The sequence below is a fragment of the Gobius niger genome (genome assembly GCF_951799975.1).
Source record: "Gobius niger genome assembly, chromosome: 13".
Taxonomy (NCBI): Eukaryota; Metazoa; Chordata; class Actinopteri; order Gobiiformes; family Gobiidae; genus Gobius; species Gobius niger.
In genome coordinates, this window is record NC_136864.1 from 25,034,319 (window position 1) to 25,055,146 (window position 20,828).

General features: G+C 42.3%; 2 protein-coding genes across 2 annotated transcripts in view; one reads left to right on the plus strand and one right to left on the minus strand.

Annotated features, from left to right (window-relative positions):
* Nucleotides 1–1,541: 1,541 nt before the first annotated feature.
* Nucleotides 1,542–6,487, minus strand: gjc2 (gap junction protein gamma 2). Its single transcript, XM_079569296.1, has 2 exons — nucleotides 6,163–6,487; nucleotides 1,542–3,178 (listed from the first exon to the last, which is right to left on the minus strand). The coding sequence occupies exon 2, from the start codon at nucleotides 3,147–3,149 to the stop codon at nucleotides 1,905–1,907; it is 1,245 nt and encodes a 414-aa protein (XP_079425422.1). The 5' UTR covers nucleotides 3,150–3,178; nucleotides 6,163–6,487; the 3' UTR covers nucleotides 1,542–1,904.
* A 3,453-nt stretch (nucleotides 6,488–9,940) lies between these two features.
* Nucleotides 9,941–20,828, plus strand: part of LOC306972551 (HIG1 domain family member 1A, mitochondrial-like) — a 39,888-nt gene continuing 29,000 nt past the window's right edge. The window contains exon 1 of the mRNA XM_079569222.1: nucleotides 9,941–9,950. The gene's annotated coding sequence lies outside the window, so the exon portion shown is untranslated. The remainder of the gene's footprint in view (nucleotides 9,951–20,828) is intronic.

Below are 20,828 nucleotides of genomic sequence, written 5' to 3' on the forward strand. Positions count from 1 at the left end.
CTTAAAAGCCTGGCTCCAAAGAGTTTTTTTTTTTCTAATAATTGCTATGACCCATGATACAACGCTATGATTGACGGGCTCTGTAGGGCGTTGTTTCCCACCTTTTTTGCCCTTTTAAGGAACAGGCTTCGTAGGAGGAGATAGAGCAGCTATGTTTATTTCACAGACCACTCGGGATCATTACTTGGGCTACATACAACTCCAGTTTTCTCTTCTATCTTCTATCCAAAAACGGGTCACAGAACCATTTTCAGTGGTCCCGCGCCTATTCCGGGGAACATTCTTTTCAATGTTTTCCATCTGAAACTGCATGGAAACACTACGGAAGTTTGTTAAAATAAATGTTATTGGGAATTTCAGCATCAAAGGCCGCATGTCTACTGCTTGTTCAATAAAACCCTGTGGAAAAGGCAATATTTTATGTGATATATGACATTTTTTGGGGTCGTGGCTCGTCATCCTAGGGTAGTGGTGGGTTCCGAAGCCACCGTTTGGTCTTCATAATATGGATGAATTACAAACAGCTAGTGCACATGCTCATACTGCGCCGGGGGAAAGTGACACAGCTGTGAGAACACAAATAAACACACTTCCTGATAATGAGATATACTAACTAATAAATCAAGAAAACCGGTGTTTGAAATACATTTATTCAATAAATAAAAACAGTCTTTGTTTGAGGAAGGCACTTAGGGATGTATACTGAGTTGACAAACAGAAACCTAAAACTCTAAACACGGGATGTTGGATAAATGGCTAAATAACTTTGAGTGTCTATGGTAGAGGTGTGTGTAACCTGTACTGCGTTCACAGTTCTATAGCATGCATCTAAAACCTTAGCTCCCTAATATTTGAAAAACACAGAAGTTATTGCAGGATATCCTTAGCAGCACTTACCCAGGAGTCGGACATATGATAAAACATCATGCACACACACTCTCGGTATTTCCCCATTCTTACAGAAGTAGAATGCTGTCCATTTCACAAAAGCAATATGTAAATGGCACACTGGAAAGGGGAAACACAAGCGCAGCCTTTTGAATAATAGAATATCCAAGTCAGAAGTCAGTGAAAAGTAATACCTCATGGAGTAATATATAAATGTTTCAGCATTTTAGAAAACACACTTGTCAGTCATTTGCCTCATATACTGTATTACCTATTAGTCTGGATACTTAAGTGTGTCCGTGTGTCCGTTGTCCAGGCAGTGAGGGGGCAACCCGACACATGACATGTCTCTTTTTTTTATAAGGTTAATGTTCCCTCGTGCATCGTTCTTATCAGATAAAATATGCTTACATTTAAAATTAATGTTAAGACTACACCAGAAAACATTTTCTGCTGATTAGTGGGGCACAAGCTTGATTTTTCCCCTTATGAGAGACCAACAGGCCCCGGTTAATCGTGAGGCCGTCCTTCTGTGGACCCACCACCTGCAGGGGGAGCCATAAGGGGCTGGTGCAAGTGATTTGGGCAGCTCCAACAGCTGCCCCCACGACCCGGCAACGGAGAAGTGGAAGAAGATGGCTGGATGGACAAGCTTGATTTCCCCTATTTTCCCCCTATTAGGCAACATTTTTCATTTATTATTGCATTTCTTGGGTTGGAGTTAGAAGTTATGGCTTATTGATAATCACGTGACTGAATGAAATTACGCAAACTCTCAAAAATGAGTAGGATTTTCTTTTGCTCAGATAACTGCCAATTTTTGAAAACCCGTCTTTATAGTTGCAGGGGTAAATTCTCACAAGCAACTTTGAACATGTCTCTCAAACACACTCTACTTACACTGTTTTCCAAAAGAGAAAGAATGCCGTTTGCTGGTATTTCTTATTCTATTGAACCATGCGGCGGATTAACACTGGTTAACCAGAGTCCAGTCATTCAAGGTCTCGTACTTTGGTCTAAATCCACACCGATGTCTTCCCATTTTTGGCAGCGGTCTTTTCCGCTGACTTTGGCCTCGCTCCCTGTTTCTCCTGAGCCATATTGACCCGGTTTTGCTCTGCCATGGTTCCTCCCGACACAGGACTGCTCGATCCCGATGTCTGCGGAATAGTTTTGGTTTGGTACGTTTGAAAAGCCATGTCGAGCTGCTCCTGGGCCACCCGCAGGTGCCGGTGCAGACTCGCCAAATCCGACGGTATGTTTTCATCCGGACTGCCGCAGTGCTGCTCTTGCGCCGAGTTGGCCATGTTTTGCTCGTGCGGAATGATGCTGTTAGGAATCCGCCCCGGTTTATCGGACTTAATGATGAGGTTGTATCCTGGGGGAGAAGATGGGATGTTCCGGGAAAATGGGTAGTGGTAGGGCGTTAATGTTCCACGACTTTTCCGTTGGTGCAGCGAATCGCGGAATGTGCCGACCGCGATGTGAACCATCTCGCAAACATTTAGGATAAGACAGAGGCAGCTGACGATGTACATGATGAGTAGAAAGATGGTTTTCTCCGTCGGTCTTGAAATGAAACAGTCCACTCGGTGCGGACATGGAACCCTGTTGCAAACATATGAAGGACTTACTTTGAAGCCATAAAGGAGGTATTGTCCCGCCAAGAATGCCACCTCAAAAACAGCTCTTGACGTAAGCTGGAGGATGTAAATTCTCATAAGGCCTTCTTGGACAATTTTCCGGCGGCCATCGTATTTAGTTGGCCCTTTGTTGGCGGGCTCCGGCTTCAATTCTTGCATCTCAAGCGCATCCTCGAAAATCATCGGCTCAGCCTCGCTGTCGACGTGTTCCTCCAAAGCCTCCGCCATGTGCTGACCGTCCCGCCACCTTGTATGCGGAGGAGGCTTTTTACGCTGCTCCAGTCTTTGCCTTTTCCTGCGTTCTTCCTCCGAGGTCCGCGCGATCTTGTGAATTGCGTAGCCCATGTACATAATGGACGGAGTGGAGATCATGATGATTTGGAAAACCCAGAAGCGCACGTGGGAAAGGGGCGCGAAGGCATCGTAGCAAACGTTGTCGCAGCCCGGTTGCTTGGTGTTGCATATGAATTTTGTCTGTTCGTCGGAATATATCGACTCGCCTCCCACCGCGGTCAAGACGATCCGAAAGATGATCAGGACGGTGAGCCAGACTTTCCCCACAAAGGTGGAGTGGTTGTGGATTTCTTCCAGGAGACGAGTGAGAAAACTCCAACTCATCTTGGTCCAGGAACTATTTTAATCAAGATCTGAAACAAAAGAAGCAAAACACGTCTTTTGGTTCATTGAAAAAGTCACAATGTACAAGGGGGATCCACCCTTTTATCCAACGTAATCAGAAATATAGATAGCTGAGAACTTTTTTGCAGATTGTGTTCAATGTGTTCATAACTCAATCATGTCAGTAAATGTGATGCATACGAGTTGTTTCACCATCACCGTAATCAAATGTATTTCAACTGAAGATGAGCGTAGAAGTTAGGGTGAACAAGGTAGTGCCAATGACAAGTCTCTCTCTGATAGTTAAAGACTGTGAGAGAGAAAATAAAAATTAAAAACTTTCAGAACTTACAGAGACATACTTGATAGTAGACACAACAGAATGTATGCTGTAGCCACCGTTGGGCGAAAACCTGAGTAGTAAATTGAAGTGATTTTATTGTCATTATACAATTGTGCGACAAAGTTGCGCACAACAGATTACATTGTATTGTCATTCACTTCAATTACTTTTCTTCTCTAAACTCATTTCCTTGTCTAAAGCGCATTCTGGTGTCATCACATGCTTAGTGTGCGGCCAATCACAATATGGGTCAAAGAGTTGTACGGAAACACTGGACAATAGATACTCAGCTAAACAATGGCGTACTGTTCATTGTCATTCAGAAGCACAAATGTAGCTCTGAAGCTTTAGCCGAATCACTATCCATCTCATCACAAATTACCTGGGCTCAATATCAATATAATACTGTCATTTCAAAATTCATTTCATATCCTATGATTATTAGATAGTGCCAGGGATTGTGGAAAGACCAACAATGGTGTGCGACCAACATGCACCCTAGTCATCGTTCACTCGAAACAGCTGCCTCGGAGCAGACAGACAGAAGCAAGGCTGCCAATCTGCGACATAGGCCCCTCCAACCTCTACATACAGGCCAATGTCTTGCCGTTGGACACAACAGTCTGCACCTGCAGGGGCCAGGATTCCCATCACCGTCCCTCAGATTTATAAGACGAGCCACTCTGCCTGCCAACTGAGCCACCATAGACTGTAGCATAGCTGTCAACTGTCCCGTTTTGGCCTGAAACTACCATATTTTGCCCCTCTTTCCAACCGTCAAGGATTCGTTTTTCCTGGAAATGTCCTGTATTAACACTCCTCTGCCCCTCATAACTGAACTCTGTCACCAGCCTGGCGAGAAATGCCATCCGCAGAAGCTTGAGTGGCAGTTTTCGTGAGGCCGCGTAGCTGTCAAGTCTCCCATTTTGGCTGGGAAACCATATTTCGACCTGTTTTGGAGCGTGGTGGTGGGACAGCAAGCAGCACTCAAGATTACATAGCAAGAACTGAGTCACTGGTGGAAAGTCACTAGCATCATGTTAAAAAAACGATTTCCTCCTTCGCTATTCTACGGTCTATGCTTAACACAAACAACTGAACCTAAGAACTACTCATGTAATGCTTTAGCCTCCCATATGAATCGCTTCAGCATGAAAATCTCCTTCACTACAAATCAATGAGCTGTTAGCGCCGTGCTATTTGGCAGTGCATGTGATTGAGCACTGTTAATTTTCTTGGATTTTTGAGCAAAAGATCCAGAAAATATATCTGAGGATTCAGCAACTATGATTTTTTTTTTTCTTCCCTGGTCCTCCCATTCATCACACCAGCTCAAAAAAATACTGCACTGCAAAAAGTATTTAACTAGATCAGCATAAACATCTCAATTTGAGCATAATAATCCAAATTTTAGTTGTTTTGACTAGTTAAGAAGTTCTTGGGCATTTGTCCTAGGTTATTTCACTTGTTCTGAGATGTTTCTGACTCGTTTCAATACATTTCTTCCTTATTTCAGGTCCTTTTCTTTGCCAATGGGGTAAGAAAATTGGTCTTATCTCATTGGCAATTTTACTTTCTTATTTCAAGCGAGATTTAACCTTAGAACTGGTCTGAAATGTCCTCAAACAAGCGAAGTAAACTTGGTCCGATCAGGAAAAGTGTCTAAATGAGTGAAAACCGCTCAAAACAAGATACATTTCCTCAATTCAAGTCATTTCAGCCAATGCTTGATATTCACTTTTCTAAGCTGCTAGAGTGGAGAGATAAAGCCAAACCCAAATCCGCCATGAAGAGAAATTAAACCTCACATTCTGAAACACAGGTTGATATTCGATTGAGACATTCACCTTGTACTAAGCTGTTAAATGTCAGTGGCATCAAGCGTCTAAAGAAAAGCAACAGGCAAACCTTCAATCAAACCTCATGGCGCTCGAGTGAATGAAAAGCCTTCTGTAAGAGAAGCCCACCAGTTGAGGAACCTGCTCTCTGACTAATGGCATCATTGTTACTGTCATCAGTGTCACAGTCATCAGAGCCTGTGTGATGTGCCCCGCTCAGAGATGACGGCACCAGCCTCCCGTTCACTCACACTCCACAGATATGCCCGCTCCAGGCTGATCTCATGGACACAGGCTGGGCACTATGTTCCTCAGCCGAGCGTGTGTCATCTGGGAGAACATGTGGGGAGGGTGAGGCTGCGGAGAAATCGCCCATTCGCACATGGAGATACAGTTACAAATGAATAAATGAATCAAAACGCGAGGATGCTCTTGAACAAGACCACCAAGCGTTTTCACCAGAATATTATATGTGTGTTTGATGTGTGAAAATAGATAATGGTCATTTTAAGAACAGTATGAAAGTTGAAGAAATCTCAAAATTGATTGAATTCAAACTATATTTGATATATTTTTGCAACATTTGTTTCAAAATACACTGAATCAACTGACTTACAACTGATAACTTGCATTTTGTCATGATCATTTAGACCAAAATACAATTTGCTGCTTGAAATAACAATAATTAATAATTTTGTAATACTGTTTTACAATATGTCAGATGTGAGTGTGGATTTTTAAACTGCGTTGCCATTGAATCACACACGTAAAGTCATTGAAACTGATTCCAAATTCTATCTTATGTCAGGCTACAAAGTGGATTTAATCTTACCTTAAAAAGTTTCCCATTAATTTAGCGTCCAAATCTCCGTCCATATCTCCTCCGGTCTATCCCATCTGCCTCCAACCTCATGTTTGTTGTTTGCAGATTGCCCTCACCGAGTTCTCTCTGCTCTACACGGCTCACATTGTGGATTAGATCTGTCTTCTGTTGCACCAGTCTTCTGTCTGAAAAGGAAGAATAAAAAAAAAAAAATTGAGAGACAGTGGAGAGGGAAAAAAAAGGAAAAAAAACAAACTTCCTCTAGCTACAGATGACCCTGATGCAGAGTTCAGACTTGAGGATATGGCAGAGTGGTGCGGAGTGAAATGAAGACTTGACTGGGGGAGCGTGCTAATGACGGAGCTCCCCCCCTCGTCCGAGAGCCATGTGCAACATCTGTAACACACATGAGCTAACTGGAAGTGTCAGACAGAGAAGCAACAGTTCGCCGTGTATGAAAGTTGGCTTCTTTTTCAAAGCAAGATCCCATTCTAGGAGAAACTAACCAGCGCTGGTTGCACCATGAAGCGACATGTGTTTATTTCAGCACTCAATTTTGCACCCCTGACAAGAGAGGCCAAATGCTGTTAATGTGATCCATCTAATTCAGTTCAGTGATTTCTGTTGTGATGAATAATCCTGCAAGTCATCATACGCAAACGAGTAAGAAAAACCTCTTCAGTAATTTCATAGTAATACCAGTCCAAATAAGAAAAAAATCAGGTGCGGCGTCGGCAGTGATGATGTCACTGTATCGGTCTGTTGTGGTGAAGAGGGAGCTGAGTCGGGGCAAAGCTCTCGATTTACTGATCGATCTACGTTCCCGCCCTCACCTATGGTCATGAGATTTGGGTAATGACCAAAAGGACAAGATTGCGGATACAAGCGGCCGAAATGAGTTGCCTTCACAGGATGGCTGGGCGCACCCTTCGAGATCGGGTGAGGAGCTCAGTTACCTGGGAGGAGCTTGGAGTAGAGCCGCTGCTCCTTCACGTCGAAAGGAGCCAGCTGAGGTGGCTAGGGCATCTGTTTGGGATGCCTCCTGGTCGCCTCCTGTGGGAGGTGTTCCAGGCATGTCCTATTGGGACAAGGCCTCGTGGAAGACCCAGGACACGCTGGTGGGACTATGTCTCCGAGCTGGCCTGGTGTCGCCTCGGGGTCCCCCCAGAACAGCTGGAAGAGGTGTGCATGGATCAGGGAGTCTGGGCATCTCTGCTGAGACTGCTGCCTCCATGACCCGGCCCCGGATAAAGAGGAAGAAAAGGGATTAATGGATGGATGGTTCTCAGTTCTGTTAAAAAAGGAGGCAGATTTGTATACTTGACTTGGCATTACGTATACAAATCAATGTACCGTGGCATGACTCCACCACGGTACATTGACTTAAATACAGTCTGGAGTTGTGTTGTGATCAAGCTACGACTTCCCCAGTCCAAGTCAAACCGAAGACAGTCTAGACTGTCAAGTTTGAGTCCAGTGCTTGGTCCAATCCAAGTCTCTCTGCCTGAAGAACTGTATTGTCATTATACAATTGTTCAACGAAATTGCGTAGATAAGATGTTGGGTTAGTCCTGAGCCATAACCTGACCAGCATATTTTTGGAGCTAAGGAAAACCAGAGGAAAGCTACGCAGACACAGGCAGAACATGCAAACTCCACACAGAAAGGCCTGAGCCAGGGATCGAACCCTATATTCTCGTCAAGTCACGTCACAAGTCCCAAAAACGAAGCAAAACATAATAGAAATTCAACTGGATCTACAAATCTTTAAATGTTCGTAAGTTCAAGTCATTCAACATTCGATGGCCATTATAAGACAGTTTGCCAATTTGAACTTTGCTAAGTTTGACAAAAACACAAAGAACGTTTTTGCAGGAATAATAATATTCACATTGTAATTAAGAGGGTCACCTATGTCAGTATCAGTTGGATAATTCAGACATTAAGGACAGAGGTGTCACACAGACAGAAGCCAGGAGGCCTCAGAGCAGATCCGTTTGTCCAACAGGTGCAATCTGTCTTCTATGTGTCATAATATTTAACCGTTACGTCCAGGCATGTGTTCAGATCACAGCTGTGGACCGGTCAGGCCAGATCCCTTAAATATAAGAATTATCCACCCATACGAGCAACTACGCTTTAGGTATGATGGTGAAAATGGTAATTGGTGCAAACACTTTTCAAACGTGGACCAAGTTCATTTCGTTACCCTCTTCTTTGATATTTATTTTTTGAAGGTTGTCAAGTGGCCTGTGTGTGTTTGTATGTAAAAGACTGAAGAATGAAGAGTTGGTCCCACAAGATTCATATCGCGCAAAGGAATTTCCCATTGTTGAAACCGGTGCTGTCGGGTTATTGAGAGAAGCAGGACTTTTACATGAAGTGACAGGTACGACCGTGTCTGGTTTATGTTCGAACTGTCTATTGTTAAACTCACCATTATGCAAGGCCCATCTGTGGTCACAGGGATTTAATAACCCTTCAGCCCCTTAACCAGGTTAGTTTTGGGTAATGCCTGGATACCTGCAGAAAATGTGGTCAGTTCAGGTGGAGGTAAGAGACGTATTTTGTGAAAATCTATTCCTTTGTGCTCTTCACAATAATATTTGCTCTCCGAAACCACAATGTTTAAGTAATCCTGTTTGGTGTGGCTGTAATCTTTCCACACACATTTCCTGCATTCTGGGGCATTTTTGACAATGAATCGTTATTTTCAGCTGGTCCTTTTGTTGTTGTCAAAAACACGTTATATGGGCTTTAAGGTTTTGTTGTTGTTTTTTTTAAAGAAAACAATGAATTCTCTGGGGCCCTTTAAAATTGGGGCCGCTCAGCAAAAAGTGCTGTGACACATAAATCATTGTGCACAGCATTGAACAAGTTGAGGGCAGCCAGCGCACATGCAGCAGGCTCAGGAATAGGTCGAAAACATTTCTAGCCTTTAGAGGGGGTGCACTTAATATTTCCATGCAGTGGTGAAATCTATCTTGTCACCTTGCAGTTCTGTGTCATATTTGTAAATGTGCGCATGTGTCAACATTGTAAATTTTACTTTTTCTGTCAAATGTAACACAAAGTGCTATTATGTGGGCCCACATTCTGGTCTTTTGTAGGACGTGTGCTGTTGAATTTTGTAGAAGCTTTTTGGGAAGGCCAGAAAGCAGGGCATAACAGTTGTCAATATGACTAGAGAGAATGGAACAGACTCTGGCTTTGTTCTTGAAATGTTAAATGCTCAAAAAATATATTTTATCTTGATATGTGGATAAAAAGAGACAAAAAATAATACTCCACTTGTAAGGATGGATTAAAAGACAGTGACAGTAGTTTTGGTAAAGGTCTCTCTCTCTGGGCCTCAAGGCCGATGACTAAAATTTCAGTTTGGTCTTGGTTAAGCTGGAGGAAATTTTCTGCCATCCAGGATTTGATGTCTAAAATGCAGTTCTATTGGGCTGGTGTCATTTGGAGACATAGAGATGTACAATTGGGTATCATCATCAATGTCTCTTGATGACTCTCTCAAGAGGGAGCATAGGCTATACATACAGTATTGGCATCTTCAAAAAAACGTGCAAAATTATGGATGTGCCAGCAGCAGCAACAGCAGCAGCAGCATTGTTCTCATGTTTAGTGTTGTGTTTCTGTCTTCTTTTGTACGTACAGTTCAGTAAAGGTCATTGTCCTCTCCCTCTTTTTAACATGTTGACTACTTTTAACTGTCTATAAAAGCGCTACTAGGGACAAATGCTGCAAATAAGCTTCTGCTATAAGCATTACGATGCATACATCAGACTTCTGTACAGTTTGTATATATGTTTTGTTTCTGTCCTTATCAAATAAACCAAATAAATAAGTAAATAAATAGACAGTAAAAAGCATTGGGACTAAAATCGATCCCTGGGGTACCCCACATGTGATTTTATGGACGTTAGAGGAGCAGTTATACTTACCATAATGTCCTGCCAGTAATGAGGGGAAGAAAAAGAGTTTGGTTTACTTTATCTAAGGAAGCGCTGAGATCCAGTAGAACCAAGTCATAATTTATTCTAAAACAAAGAAATATCTCTAAAAGGTCCGTTCTGTGTGGTTCACCCTTAAACAAGCCCCAAATTTCTCTCAGGTGTTACGCGACCGCCATCTAACTTACCTTTTCTTTTGCGTAGAGTATCGAAACCGACAATGGGCTTGTGGGACGCGGGGTTCGCAATGGCAATTCAGGTCATTTCATTGTAAACTCATCCCCCACATGAAGGATCAGGATTAGAATAGAGTAAACGACAAACATTTTGGATTGAAAGTACACCAAACCCGGTGCGTTATATAAAGTCATTAAGTTGGAGGAGAGCCACCTATCACAAGATATACACGTCTGCATTTCCAAGTTCGTTTCTGTTTGAATAAGCTGTATGGGCCGACAGGTTTTTAGTGGAGAGGCTGCAGCCCCAAAGCCCAGCCTGTGCGTCGGATGGAGGAGATGTAGCGTAGCTCAGTAAATATACAACACGGGGGCATGCTGCGGGAAGGAGCCAAGCATTTGGGCTTTAAACATGTGCCAACCCTGTGGGACCGATAGGCACGTGTCTAAAATGCAGGATATACCTCGCACTCTTAAGTCGCCGGCTAACCTTGCTTTATGTGTCTCATGTGTGTTTTGATTAACAAGCCCTCTCCCGACCAAATAAGTAAAACTAAAATGCCCAACACCCACTCACTCACCAACTCAAAAGATTTCTGCCCATACATTTGAACATTTTGAATTGGATTGATTGACTTTCCCATTACGAAGCCATAGTTTCGTGGTAATGTTGCTTCTGTGAGGATGATTGCACCAATAACAGAGTCGGTGACGGAATCTACTTCCGTGCGCGGCGTCCCTGTGTCCTCAGACATTTGGGGCGTTTCTAGCTTTGGGTAACTGAGCTTCACAATAATAAATATTGATTGGAGAGCCCAGAGCCATCACTCTGTATGTAAGACTGACATTGCTCTTGTTGCAAGGACTGGCATCACGAGGTTACCAAATGACGATATTGAATATTCATGAAGTTGAGGTTATTTTGGATGGGAAAAAAAAAAGTACCCTGACATAGGGGAAAAGCTGCGCATAGACACTAAAATAGTCAGTGATCAATGTTTTAAGTTTGAGCTATAGCTAAGCAAGAGAGTTGTTCATTTTGCGCATTTTATTAAAGCAGTACTAAGTAACGTGTTTACCTTAATAAATCCTTTCCGTAGTCCCTGTGGGGGTAAAACAAGTGTTTATGGGATGATTGGAGGGTCTTTCATCTCCCCCTGGTGTCTCTGGCCAGAAAACCACGTTTGCAACTTGACTGCCACCGGATCGGAGCAAGCAATACACACTAATGGAATCAAGAAGAAGAAGCTAGCATGCTAACGGGCAAAGCTAGCTGCGGGCTAACGTCACTTTAAACAGTATTTGCCGACAAGTTTGAGTGAAACGAAATATTGCCATTGTATAACTGGATGTACAATATCCCTCTCTCCCTTCGCCTTTCCTGTGAGCGTAGTATTTACCCTCCAAGACAATTAATAAGTTAAAAACATATTAATTGCAGTTGCGCTTATGGCCTCTAGGGGCAAGAAGAAGCGTTTAGATGTGGGTAAAGCTGTGCTGGAGAAAATGCGCTTGGTTTTATGAGGGTAAAAGCTTGGGTCTTATAACATCGTCAAAGTAATCAAATAATTACGATAAGAAAGCAGTTACTGGCCTACATAGAATCATCTACTGTTGACGCATTTGCGCAATGTATTGTATTCAATTCCTCACGACTTTCTGACATTTATTGAACAGTTTCATGTCATTGTTGCATTTCGGAGGTCAGCGGTGGCTGCGGGGGTTTGCGTCGCTGAAGTGACGCAATGCGCAGCGCCAAACATCTTGACAGCTCTCCTTGGCTGCTACTAATGTCACGGCGGGGATTTTGCATGCACGCGTTGTCGTAGTGAACAAAGTTGATGCGAGCAGACTGAGGTGGGGTGGGGTTGGGAGGGGAGGGGGGGGTTTATGTAAGAGATCAAGTTGGGGCCACGTGGCACAACGGGACGAGCCCTGCCTGCACCCTCCTCGAGAGAAAAGGCAAAGACACCAGACCGAGACAACGTGCTGGCTTTGGTGTTTCGGGCCCGAGCCGCCGTCATTAAAGCCCTGTTAGGAGTTGGGCGGCGTGTGGGGAAGGAGGGGGGGGGGGGGGATGTTGTCCGTTAGGCTGCCTCTGAGTCGTTGCAGTCCAAACTCATTTGTCCGTGTTCGCTCCCAGTTCCTTCCACACCAGAGTCTATCCTACCCCCGGGCCCAGTGCGTCCCGTGCCAGTTTGACTAAAGCTGCACTCCACTGAAGCGACTGGAGATGAAGAAGAGCCTGGAGGAGGATGCACGACAACTTCATCAGCCCCGCGTCTCTCTCGCATATGAGCAAAGCAACTTGTGCAACACGGACACTGACACTGGTCGCTTATACTGCGCTGCAAATGGATTATGTTGTTGTGTGTGTGTATTTTTGAATTTTCTTGCACCATCGACTATATGAGAATGCAAGAGTAACATCTTCTTATGAAAACTAGAAATGCACCGACTCATCAACCGACTTTGAGTATCTGCCGATATCCAATATTGACCAGTACCGAAAGACTTTCTTAAAAGACTGTGTTCCAAATTATTATGCAAATTGTATTTCAGTGTCAAAAACGTAAAAAAAACGTTAAAAAAAAAGATTTCAATGAAACTCATGGATGGTATTGTGGTCTCAGGGCTCTTTGAATCACTGACATCAATCTCAGAGACCTGGGAGTTGTCAGGAAAGCCCAGTTAAAGGAAAAACTACTGAAAAAGGACGTTCGACATTAATAAGCAGAACACCATTTTCAAGCAATATGGGAAAGAAAAAGTATCTTTCTGCTGATGAAAAGCGTGAAATAGTTGAATGCCTTGGTCTAGGTATGAAAACTTTCGATATTTCATGAAAGATTAAGCGTAATCATCACACAGATAAGAGATGTGTGGCTGATTCAGAGCACACACGGGTTTGTGCAGATAAAGGCACAATACGAACGTTTTCTGCCAGACAAATACATTAGATGAATAGAACAGCAGCTAAAATGCATCAAACAGGTGTTTGAAGCTGCTGGTGGCTCTGGAGTCTCCCGAACATCAAGGTGTAGGACCCTCCAGAGGCTGCAGTTGTGCATAAACCTTCTATCCGGCCTCCCCTAAACTGTTAATTGAAGCTGATGAACAAAAACGGCTGCAGTGGCTCAGAAATACATGAGGACTCATTTTCAAAGAGTCTTGTTCACTGATGAGGCCGTGTAGCCCTGGGTGGTCAGATCAATGGAGTAGTGTAGTAGTTGGTGAATGGCCACCATGTCCCAACAAGGCTATGATGTCAGTACGGAGGGGGCGGAGTCATGTTTTGGCCTGGAATCATGGGGAGAAAGCTGGTCGGCCCCTTTAGGATCCCTGAAGGTGCTTTTTTGATGTGGTACCCCATCCTACCCTGACCTCAACCCTATTGAGAACCTCTGGAGCATCAATAAGCAAAACATCTACGAGGGTGGGAGGCAGTTTTCATCCAAACAGCAGCTCTGGGACGTTATGCGGACATCCTGCAAACAAATCCAAGAAGAAACTCTCCAAAGACTCAAAAGTTAAATGGAATTAAGAAATTTTGATTGAAAAAGCTCTTGATTTCAGTAAATATGACCTCCTAATGCTACAAATTCAACAAATGACCATTTTCAGTTAATTACAAGCTTTAAAATGTATTGAAACGATGAGTTGCATAATAATTTGGAACAGCGGATTTTGACTTTTTTACTATATTTATTTTTGAGGGAGATTTTTTCAACCAAATTTAAATGATCCTCTACCAGTTAAAGATTTGTAAATTATGCTGACTCTCATTTGAGTGGACAGTTTACAAAATCAGAGAAAAATGTCATTTGCATAATCATTTGGAATGCGGTGTAAAGGTACGATCTCAAATGGCACAAATGTCCCACCATTTCCTTTTAGGTCAAGCTTATGCCAGATAAAGCTGTGGGGTGCAACAGGGCTCAAATTTAGGCCTGGCATTTTACTCATATTATGTCTTTCTTCCTTCTTTAGAATGTACAAACTTATTTTCATTCTTTTTCTTGCTCATGTAGAAATGCGTGTCATGTGTTCGGTAAATCTGTGCTCAAGAAAACACACACTTTGTTCCGCGCACACTTTGTGTCCCAATCTCTGTATAAGTGAAGTGTTTTTTTGTATGATGGGTCAGTAATATTAAGTAGGTGAAATGACCTGACCTCTACCACAGGAACTCTCAGATATCCGAGAATACAAAAAAATGATACATTGAAACTTCTCGGCATTTTTAGATATAGACGGCTGACGTTTTATGATCTGACCTCGTTTTGGTTTGCAATATAGCATACAGTGTACAAATGTGTACAAATGTAAACAAACACACTTGGGCTGGGGCTCAGTTTACTAGAGGACACTGGAGCATCACACACAACATTGCCAGTGTTGCAGAAGGCTATTCAAAAAAGTGGAAAGCGTTTTTGCCCCTTCTCTTTATTGGTTTAACATTGCCAGCAGTTGTTTCACTGTCTCCACATTGCCTCTCCATCCCCCCAAAAAATAATTCTGGTATAGGACATTTAAATACCAGGAGCAGGTTGGCCTAGTGTTTTATTGCACTCTAACTGGATTTCATGTCTTCATGAGAGCTACACATCAAACTTATCCTGCATACGTGATAATATATATTCTGTTGTGTTTTGATTTCTACTACAAGCTCCTGCAGGTCTTGTACTTGTATTTGGGGAGTGTTTGTAACTTGAGTTAATTTAATTGTAATGACTAGTATATTACCATATTTTGTGTATGTTGTATTCATTGGCTACTGAAAAAGTAATGTATTATTGTAATATGTTTCTTGTGTAATATTTATTTATTTTATTTATTGGTTTATTTGGTCGGGACAGTGCAAGTTAATGAACAAGCCATGTGACATATGTGACACCCAACACTGTTTCTGATGTAGCAACAAATATATATATATATACAGTAGGGATGGGAATCTTAGGCCACTGTCCGATCCGATTTGATACACCTGCCACGATCCGATTCATTTAAGATACACTTGGTGATACCAGAGCTGCGATGCAATTCGAATCATCACCAAGACCACGATGCATCTGGATCCACACATCTGTAACCACCACCAGCCCGATACGATTCCATTTATCACGATGCATCTCCATGTTTCGTGACCCACGCTTTGCTTGATGCCATGATTCAACAGAATCAGCTAAAATAAATTAAGATTTGACACATATTCACAATTATTGAGGCCATTAATTGATATTAGACAACTTTAAAATTAACTACATTTTTTTTTTTATGTAGACTGCATATTTCAACTTTTTTTGGTTTTGTATCCTATATATTCTATGGGTTTATCCACCCTTTGTTTGTTCTTTAGTTTTTTCAACAATTTTGGGGGGACAATTATAATTAATCAATGATCAGTATTGTTAATTAAAAAGGCGATTGTGTATTATTTCCACATTAATAGCGCACACAGAAAAGCTCACATGGTTTTGCTAATGAATGGGCGGGGCTCCCTCTGCCTCAGCGCAGTCTCACGTGTTCCCCCACCTGGCTCAAATGCAGTAAAGTGGATTTGGGGACTCTTCCTGACTCTTTACGCTTCTAAGTGGACATAATGACTTGGGCAAACGAAGATGGCTGATCATGGCGATGTTAGGAATATTTATCAGCGTTTTTCTTCCTGCAACTTTTCATCGCGTTCTGCACACGGGACGTCCTTTATTCAACACAGCGCAGAGGCCAAACCCGACTCCACACAGCAGATGTGTTTCTGAACTTCTGCCGCTCTCAGCCTGGAAGACACACGCGCTCCTTGTAGGAGGAGCATCATGTGCACACACGCAGATGACGCAGTGGCCCGAGGGGCTTTACATCCATAACTATCTAGATTAAACCGATATGAGCGCGTAAAATCGGTTTTTCGTCCCATCCCTAACATACAGTATATGTAATTCAACCTTTTGATATGTTGCTAAGGGGAGATTTGTAAAGTATGTTAGCACTATTGACATTAAACTGAAGGTAGGATAGTCCTGAAAAAGATATAATTCCATTACATGTATATTGATGTGATGATCAGAAATGATTGCAACAAAACTATTTCACAATATTTTTATTTTACAGACATTTAATGGACCCCCTTGAAAACGAGATGGCACATCTCAAGGGGCATTCCATCAATAAACTTTAACTTTAACATTTCAATCTTCAGTATCGACAGGTGAGTTAAAATTGTTTACAAATGATCAAATATGAGATATTAGCCAATATGCAATTAATATGAAACAGATTTTTAACAGTTTTTCATAATTTAAATATGATTTGATGATTTAATACCTACGCGTGCAATGAAGCTGGACTTCTCTGTCTGGTTGCATGGTTCCAAATCCCCACCGATTGGGGTCAATGTGTGGGATCTTCTCATCTGGATTCATCAGCTCAAAGTCAAAGTAGACCAGCATGAGGAAAACAAACTGCTTGAGTTCGTTGGTGGCAAAGAATCGACCAGGACACATAAACACCCCAGGGCCCCAGGGCATGGTGTAGTACCTGACCCTCTTCCCTCCTTTATAGAAGTCAGTTTTCTTGGTTCCCTCTGGAGTCAGGAATCGGTCGTACTTGAAGGTGAATGGATCAGGATGGATCTCAGGGTCAATATTACGCAGTGTGCCTTTAATAGGGAGAGTCTAAACTGGTCTCAGAGGCCAAGCTGTTCTGAGACTGGCCTGCAGAGGGCAGCAGACGATCAAGGGTCATCTACTGTAGTGGTACACTCACTCTCCTGCAGTGGCAGGGCCATTGCCCTGCTGGTCAGTGAACCCGTTGCACTGCTTCCACGTCTGAATCATTGCACTCTTCCCTGATCTACACTGGCGTCATATAAGGTTTGAGATTAGGCTATTTGTTCCTGAAGGATGTGTGACTTTGTGTGTACCGGCCACTCTCATTCAAAACACAACAATGAGCTGATATTGTTTCTTGTTTTGTATCTAATATTCTAATATATTTAGTTCAATTATTCCATTTGCACTTTTTGTTTCTAAAATAAGTTTAACTGTTTATTGTCTGCTTTTGAGCAACTTCTATGGCAAAAGTAACAAATCAAATTTAAATAAATAATATGATATTATGACAATAAATTAATTAATACATAAATAAATGAATAGTAAGATCTATAATTTTACCTTGAACACTCAACTTTCTACTTTAGAAAATCTGTGTTTTCTTTCAGAAGCTTGATCATTACATTCTTCCTTGAACTATCATAAAAGTTTAACATTCAAAGATAACATGTAGTGATAAGAAATGAGACATGTCGAGACATGTCGCACCTTACAAATTCTGCAAATCTGCACTTTTATGACCTATACTGTTCTGCTTAGGATCAGGATTGAGCACAACTCAGCTGCTTAGGCCGAGCGGTGGGGTACTTTCTGGACTGACCATTACTAGCTAACTGTTGCACTCATTGTCATGACTGGGATAGTTTCTTCTTGTAAAATGTGAAACCATTTTATTCTACCGCTACAAACTAAAGGTGCGATCTCACATGGCACAAATGTCCCACTCGAAAATACAAATATATATATTTTACCATCTTCTTCTTGTCAAGCTTATGTCAGATAAAGCTGTGGGGTGCAACAGGGCTCAATTTTAGGCCCGACATTTTACCCCTGTTAGGTCTTGCCTCCTTCTTTAGAATGTGCACATTTATTTTCATTCTGTTTCTTGCTCATATAAAAATGTGTGTAAAATTACCTGGTTCTGTAAAACTGTGCTCAAGAAAACACAAACCTGATAAAATAGAGAATTGCGCTGGAGTTTCTGCTCATATTTACTCTGTTGGCATACCAGGTATATCCACTGGGTTTATTAGGAGTTATTGACCTGATAAAGATTCTGATAGTGTGGGTCAATGACTGAGATTGCCCTTTACAAGGCAGATCCTGGTTAAATGTCAGTAGTCTATCAAAGAAAAGAATGATATAAAAGCGGAAGCATAAACATGTTTGGTGGTGGTTTTCTTTTTAAAGTCCTTTGTCCAGCCGTCGCATAATTCAACTCAAATGAAATGAGTTAAAAAGAGTTCACTTTAGAACACAGTGTTTGTCCCCTTTGTGCCCCATTCCCTGTACGAGTGACGACAATAGTGAGCTCAACAGGGTGCTGAAACAAAATAGCATGAGGCATGAGGTAATAATCAAAGTAAATTGGTTACCTTACAGTAGAGAACCAATGTCAAAGTGTTTTTTTGGATGATGGATCAGTAATCTTAAGTAGGTGAACTGACCTGACCTCTACTACAGGAACTCTCAGACATCCGACAATGCAAAAACAGATACATTTAAACTTCTAGGCACTTTTTTATATGGACGGCGGACGTTTTGTGACCTGACCTCGTTTTGGTTTGCAATATGTTTGGAGCTCAGCATACAGTGTAAAAATGTAAACAAACTAGAGACGGGCTGGGGCTCAGTTTACTAGAGGACACGCATCACAGTGCCAGTTCCAGAAGGCTATTCAAAAGAGGAGGACCCTACAACAGTATCTAAATTGTGGAAACATTACTGAGACGATACAGCAATGCATTGCTTAGTACGCGAAGCAACGCCTTACACTGTGAATAAACCATATTTGCCCCTGATAAACCATATGGTAGTCCCTGGACCAGCACGATCAAGCTAAAAATGGTCGTTTATAACCAACACGCCAAAGTCCATGGGTTCTGTGTGAAGTTCCCACGATCACCCTGTGCCTGTGTTCTCCAGATGCTTTCATCACCCCAAAACATAAATAATAGTAAAAAACCTCATGTTAGTTACTCCTGATTTCCGACTTTTACTAGATGTGTTGAATTGCCTCTGTGCGTAACGTTCAAATCATGCTAATGGCAGCTCCACAGCCCACACAGTTACTTCCGGATTCGAACCAGCTCACCAAAATAAAAGGACGCACTTCGTCTCATTCATTAGTTCAGCAGGTACTTGCTACATTACAAGAATGTAATTAAACACACATATTTTAAGTTCCACTGTAATGCCGCTCTGACTTTATTCCATGACAACAATAAAAAAGAGGTGAAGCTAAGCATCATGTTTACGTGAGGACAGGTTTTTACAGAGCCAGGTTTCCACTTGTTGCAGTGGGAGAAAGATACAGTGAATGTTAAAGGAAGAGGCCACCGTTTTTACATACTGAGATACCTTAGCTTTGACGAGTTCTTTAGGACCTGTCTGGTCTTCCCCCGTGCCCTCAGTCACGTAAACACAGCACAGACGGCGTTAGCATTTAGCCTCTCCTCCTCTCCACTATAGCTCCAAAACAGGTCAAGATAGAAGCTACCAAGCTCTTCCACGTTTTCCCTATTTAAATATGGTTACGTGAAGTGTTACACTACAAAGTATAATTACACAAAATTAAACAATGTGGATTTTCTAAGCGGATAAAAGGGGGAACTATATTGTAAGGCGTAGTAATACCAGGAGTAGTTCGAAATCCGCGCAGTAATCTTCACTTTACTGCGCGGATGCCAAACTACTCCTGGTATTACTACGCCTTACAATATAGTTCCCCCTTTTATCCGCCTAACACCTTTTTGAGTGACAGGGCAGAATTTTAGAGGCAGATGTGGTGAACAGGTCTGGGCTCATTCTACACCTTAGGACAGGGGTGTCCAAAGTGCGGCCCGCGGGCCAAATGTGGCCCTCAGACCAATTTTTGGTTTTATTTCTTGCTGAATCGGTTCACATCATCAGAGATGGTCCTTTTTATTTAATATGTAATAATTCTACACAATTCTAACTAACAACTAACATTTTATTGTGAGACAGAGCTGGCATTAAGGTTTTAAGCATAAATAAAGGCATGAGGCACAATTTAAACCTCTGCTAGTGGAAGGTTTTGCAGAACTAACCACCGACCCATGGCCCTTTACCCCGTGTACGCTCCAATATGTGGCCCCCCATGAAAAAAGTTTGGACACCCCTGCCTTAGGACATTGTTGGAACATGTAGGGGGAGGAAAATACTTAATTTTAACATTTTTTAAACTCTGTATAGTCCCTTTAAGTAAGTAACAGGGGGATTTGCTTCAGAACATGAAGACCATGTCAGTGAGATTAGCTGATACACAATGGTCAAAACCATAATCATTCTGAACATAACGTGAAGTACAGTTAAAATACAAGTTACCCTCTCTGTGCAGAGGTGTACAAGACTAGGATAAAGGCAACTGTCAACGGAGTTCTGGACTTCACTTCTTCTCTCTCTCTGAAGTCATCACCTGTTGGAGACCCCTGGTGTAGTACCTGACCCTCTTCCCTCCTTTATAGAAGTCAGTTTTCTTGGTTCCCTCTGGAGTCAGGAATCGGTCGCACTTGAGGTGAATGGATCAGGATGGATCTCAGGGTCAATGTGAACAGCAAGAAAGAAAGCGGCCCTACGATCTCCTTTGCAGATTAAAAATTCCTGACCATCAGCCATCTTTAGAGTCATATCTTTGCAACCACTTCTCTTTATTTTAACCGCTCCATCGCTCCAAAAAGCCCTGCTTGGAC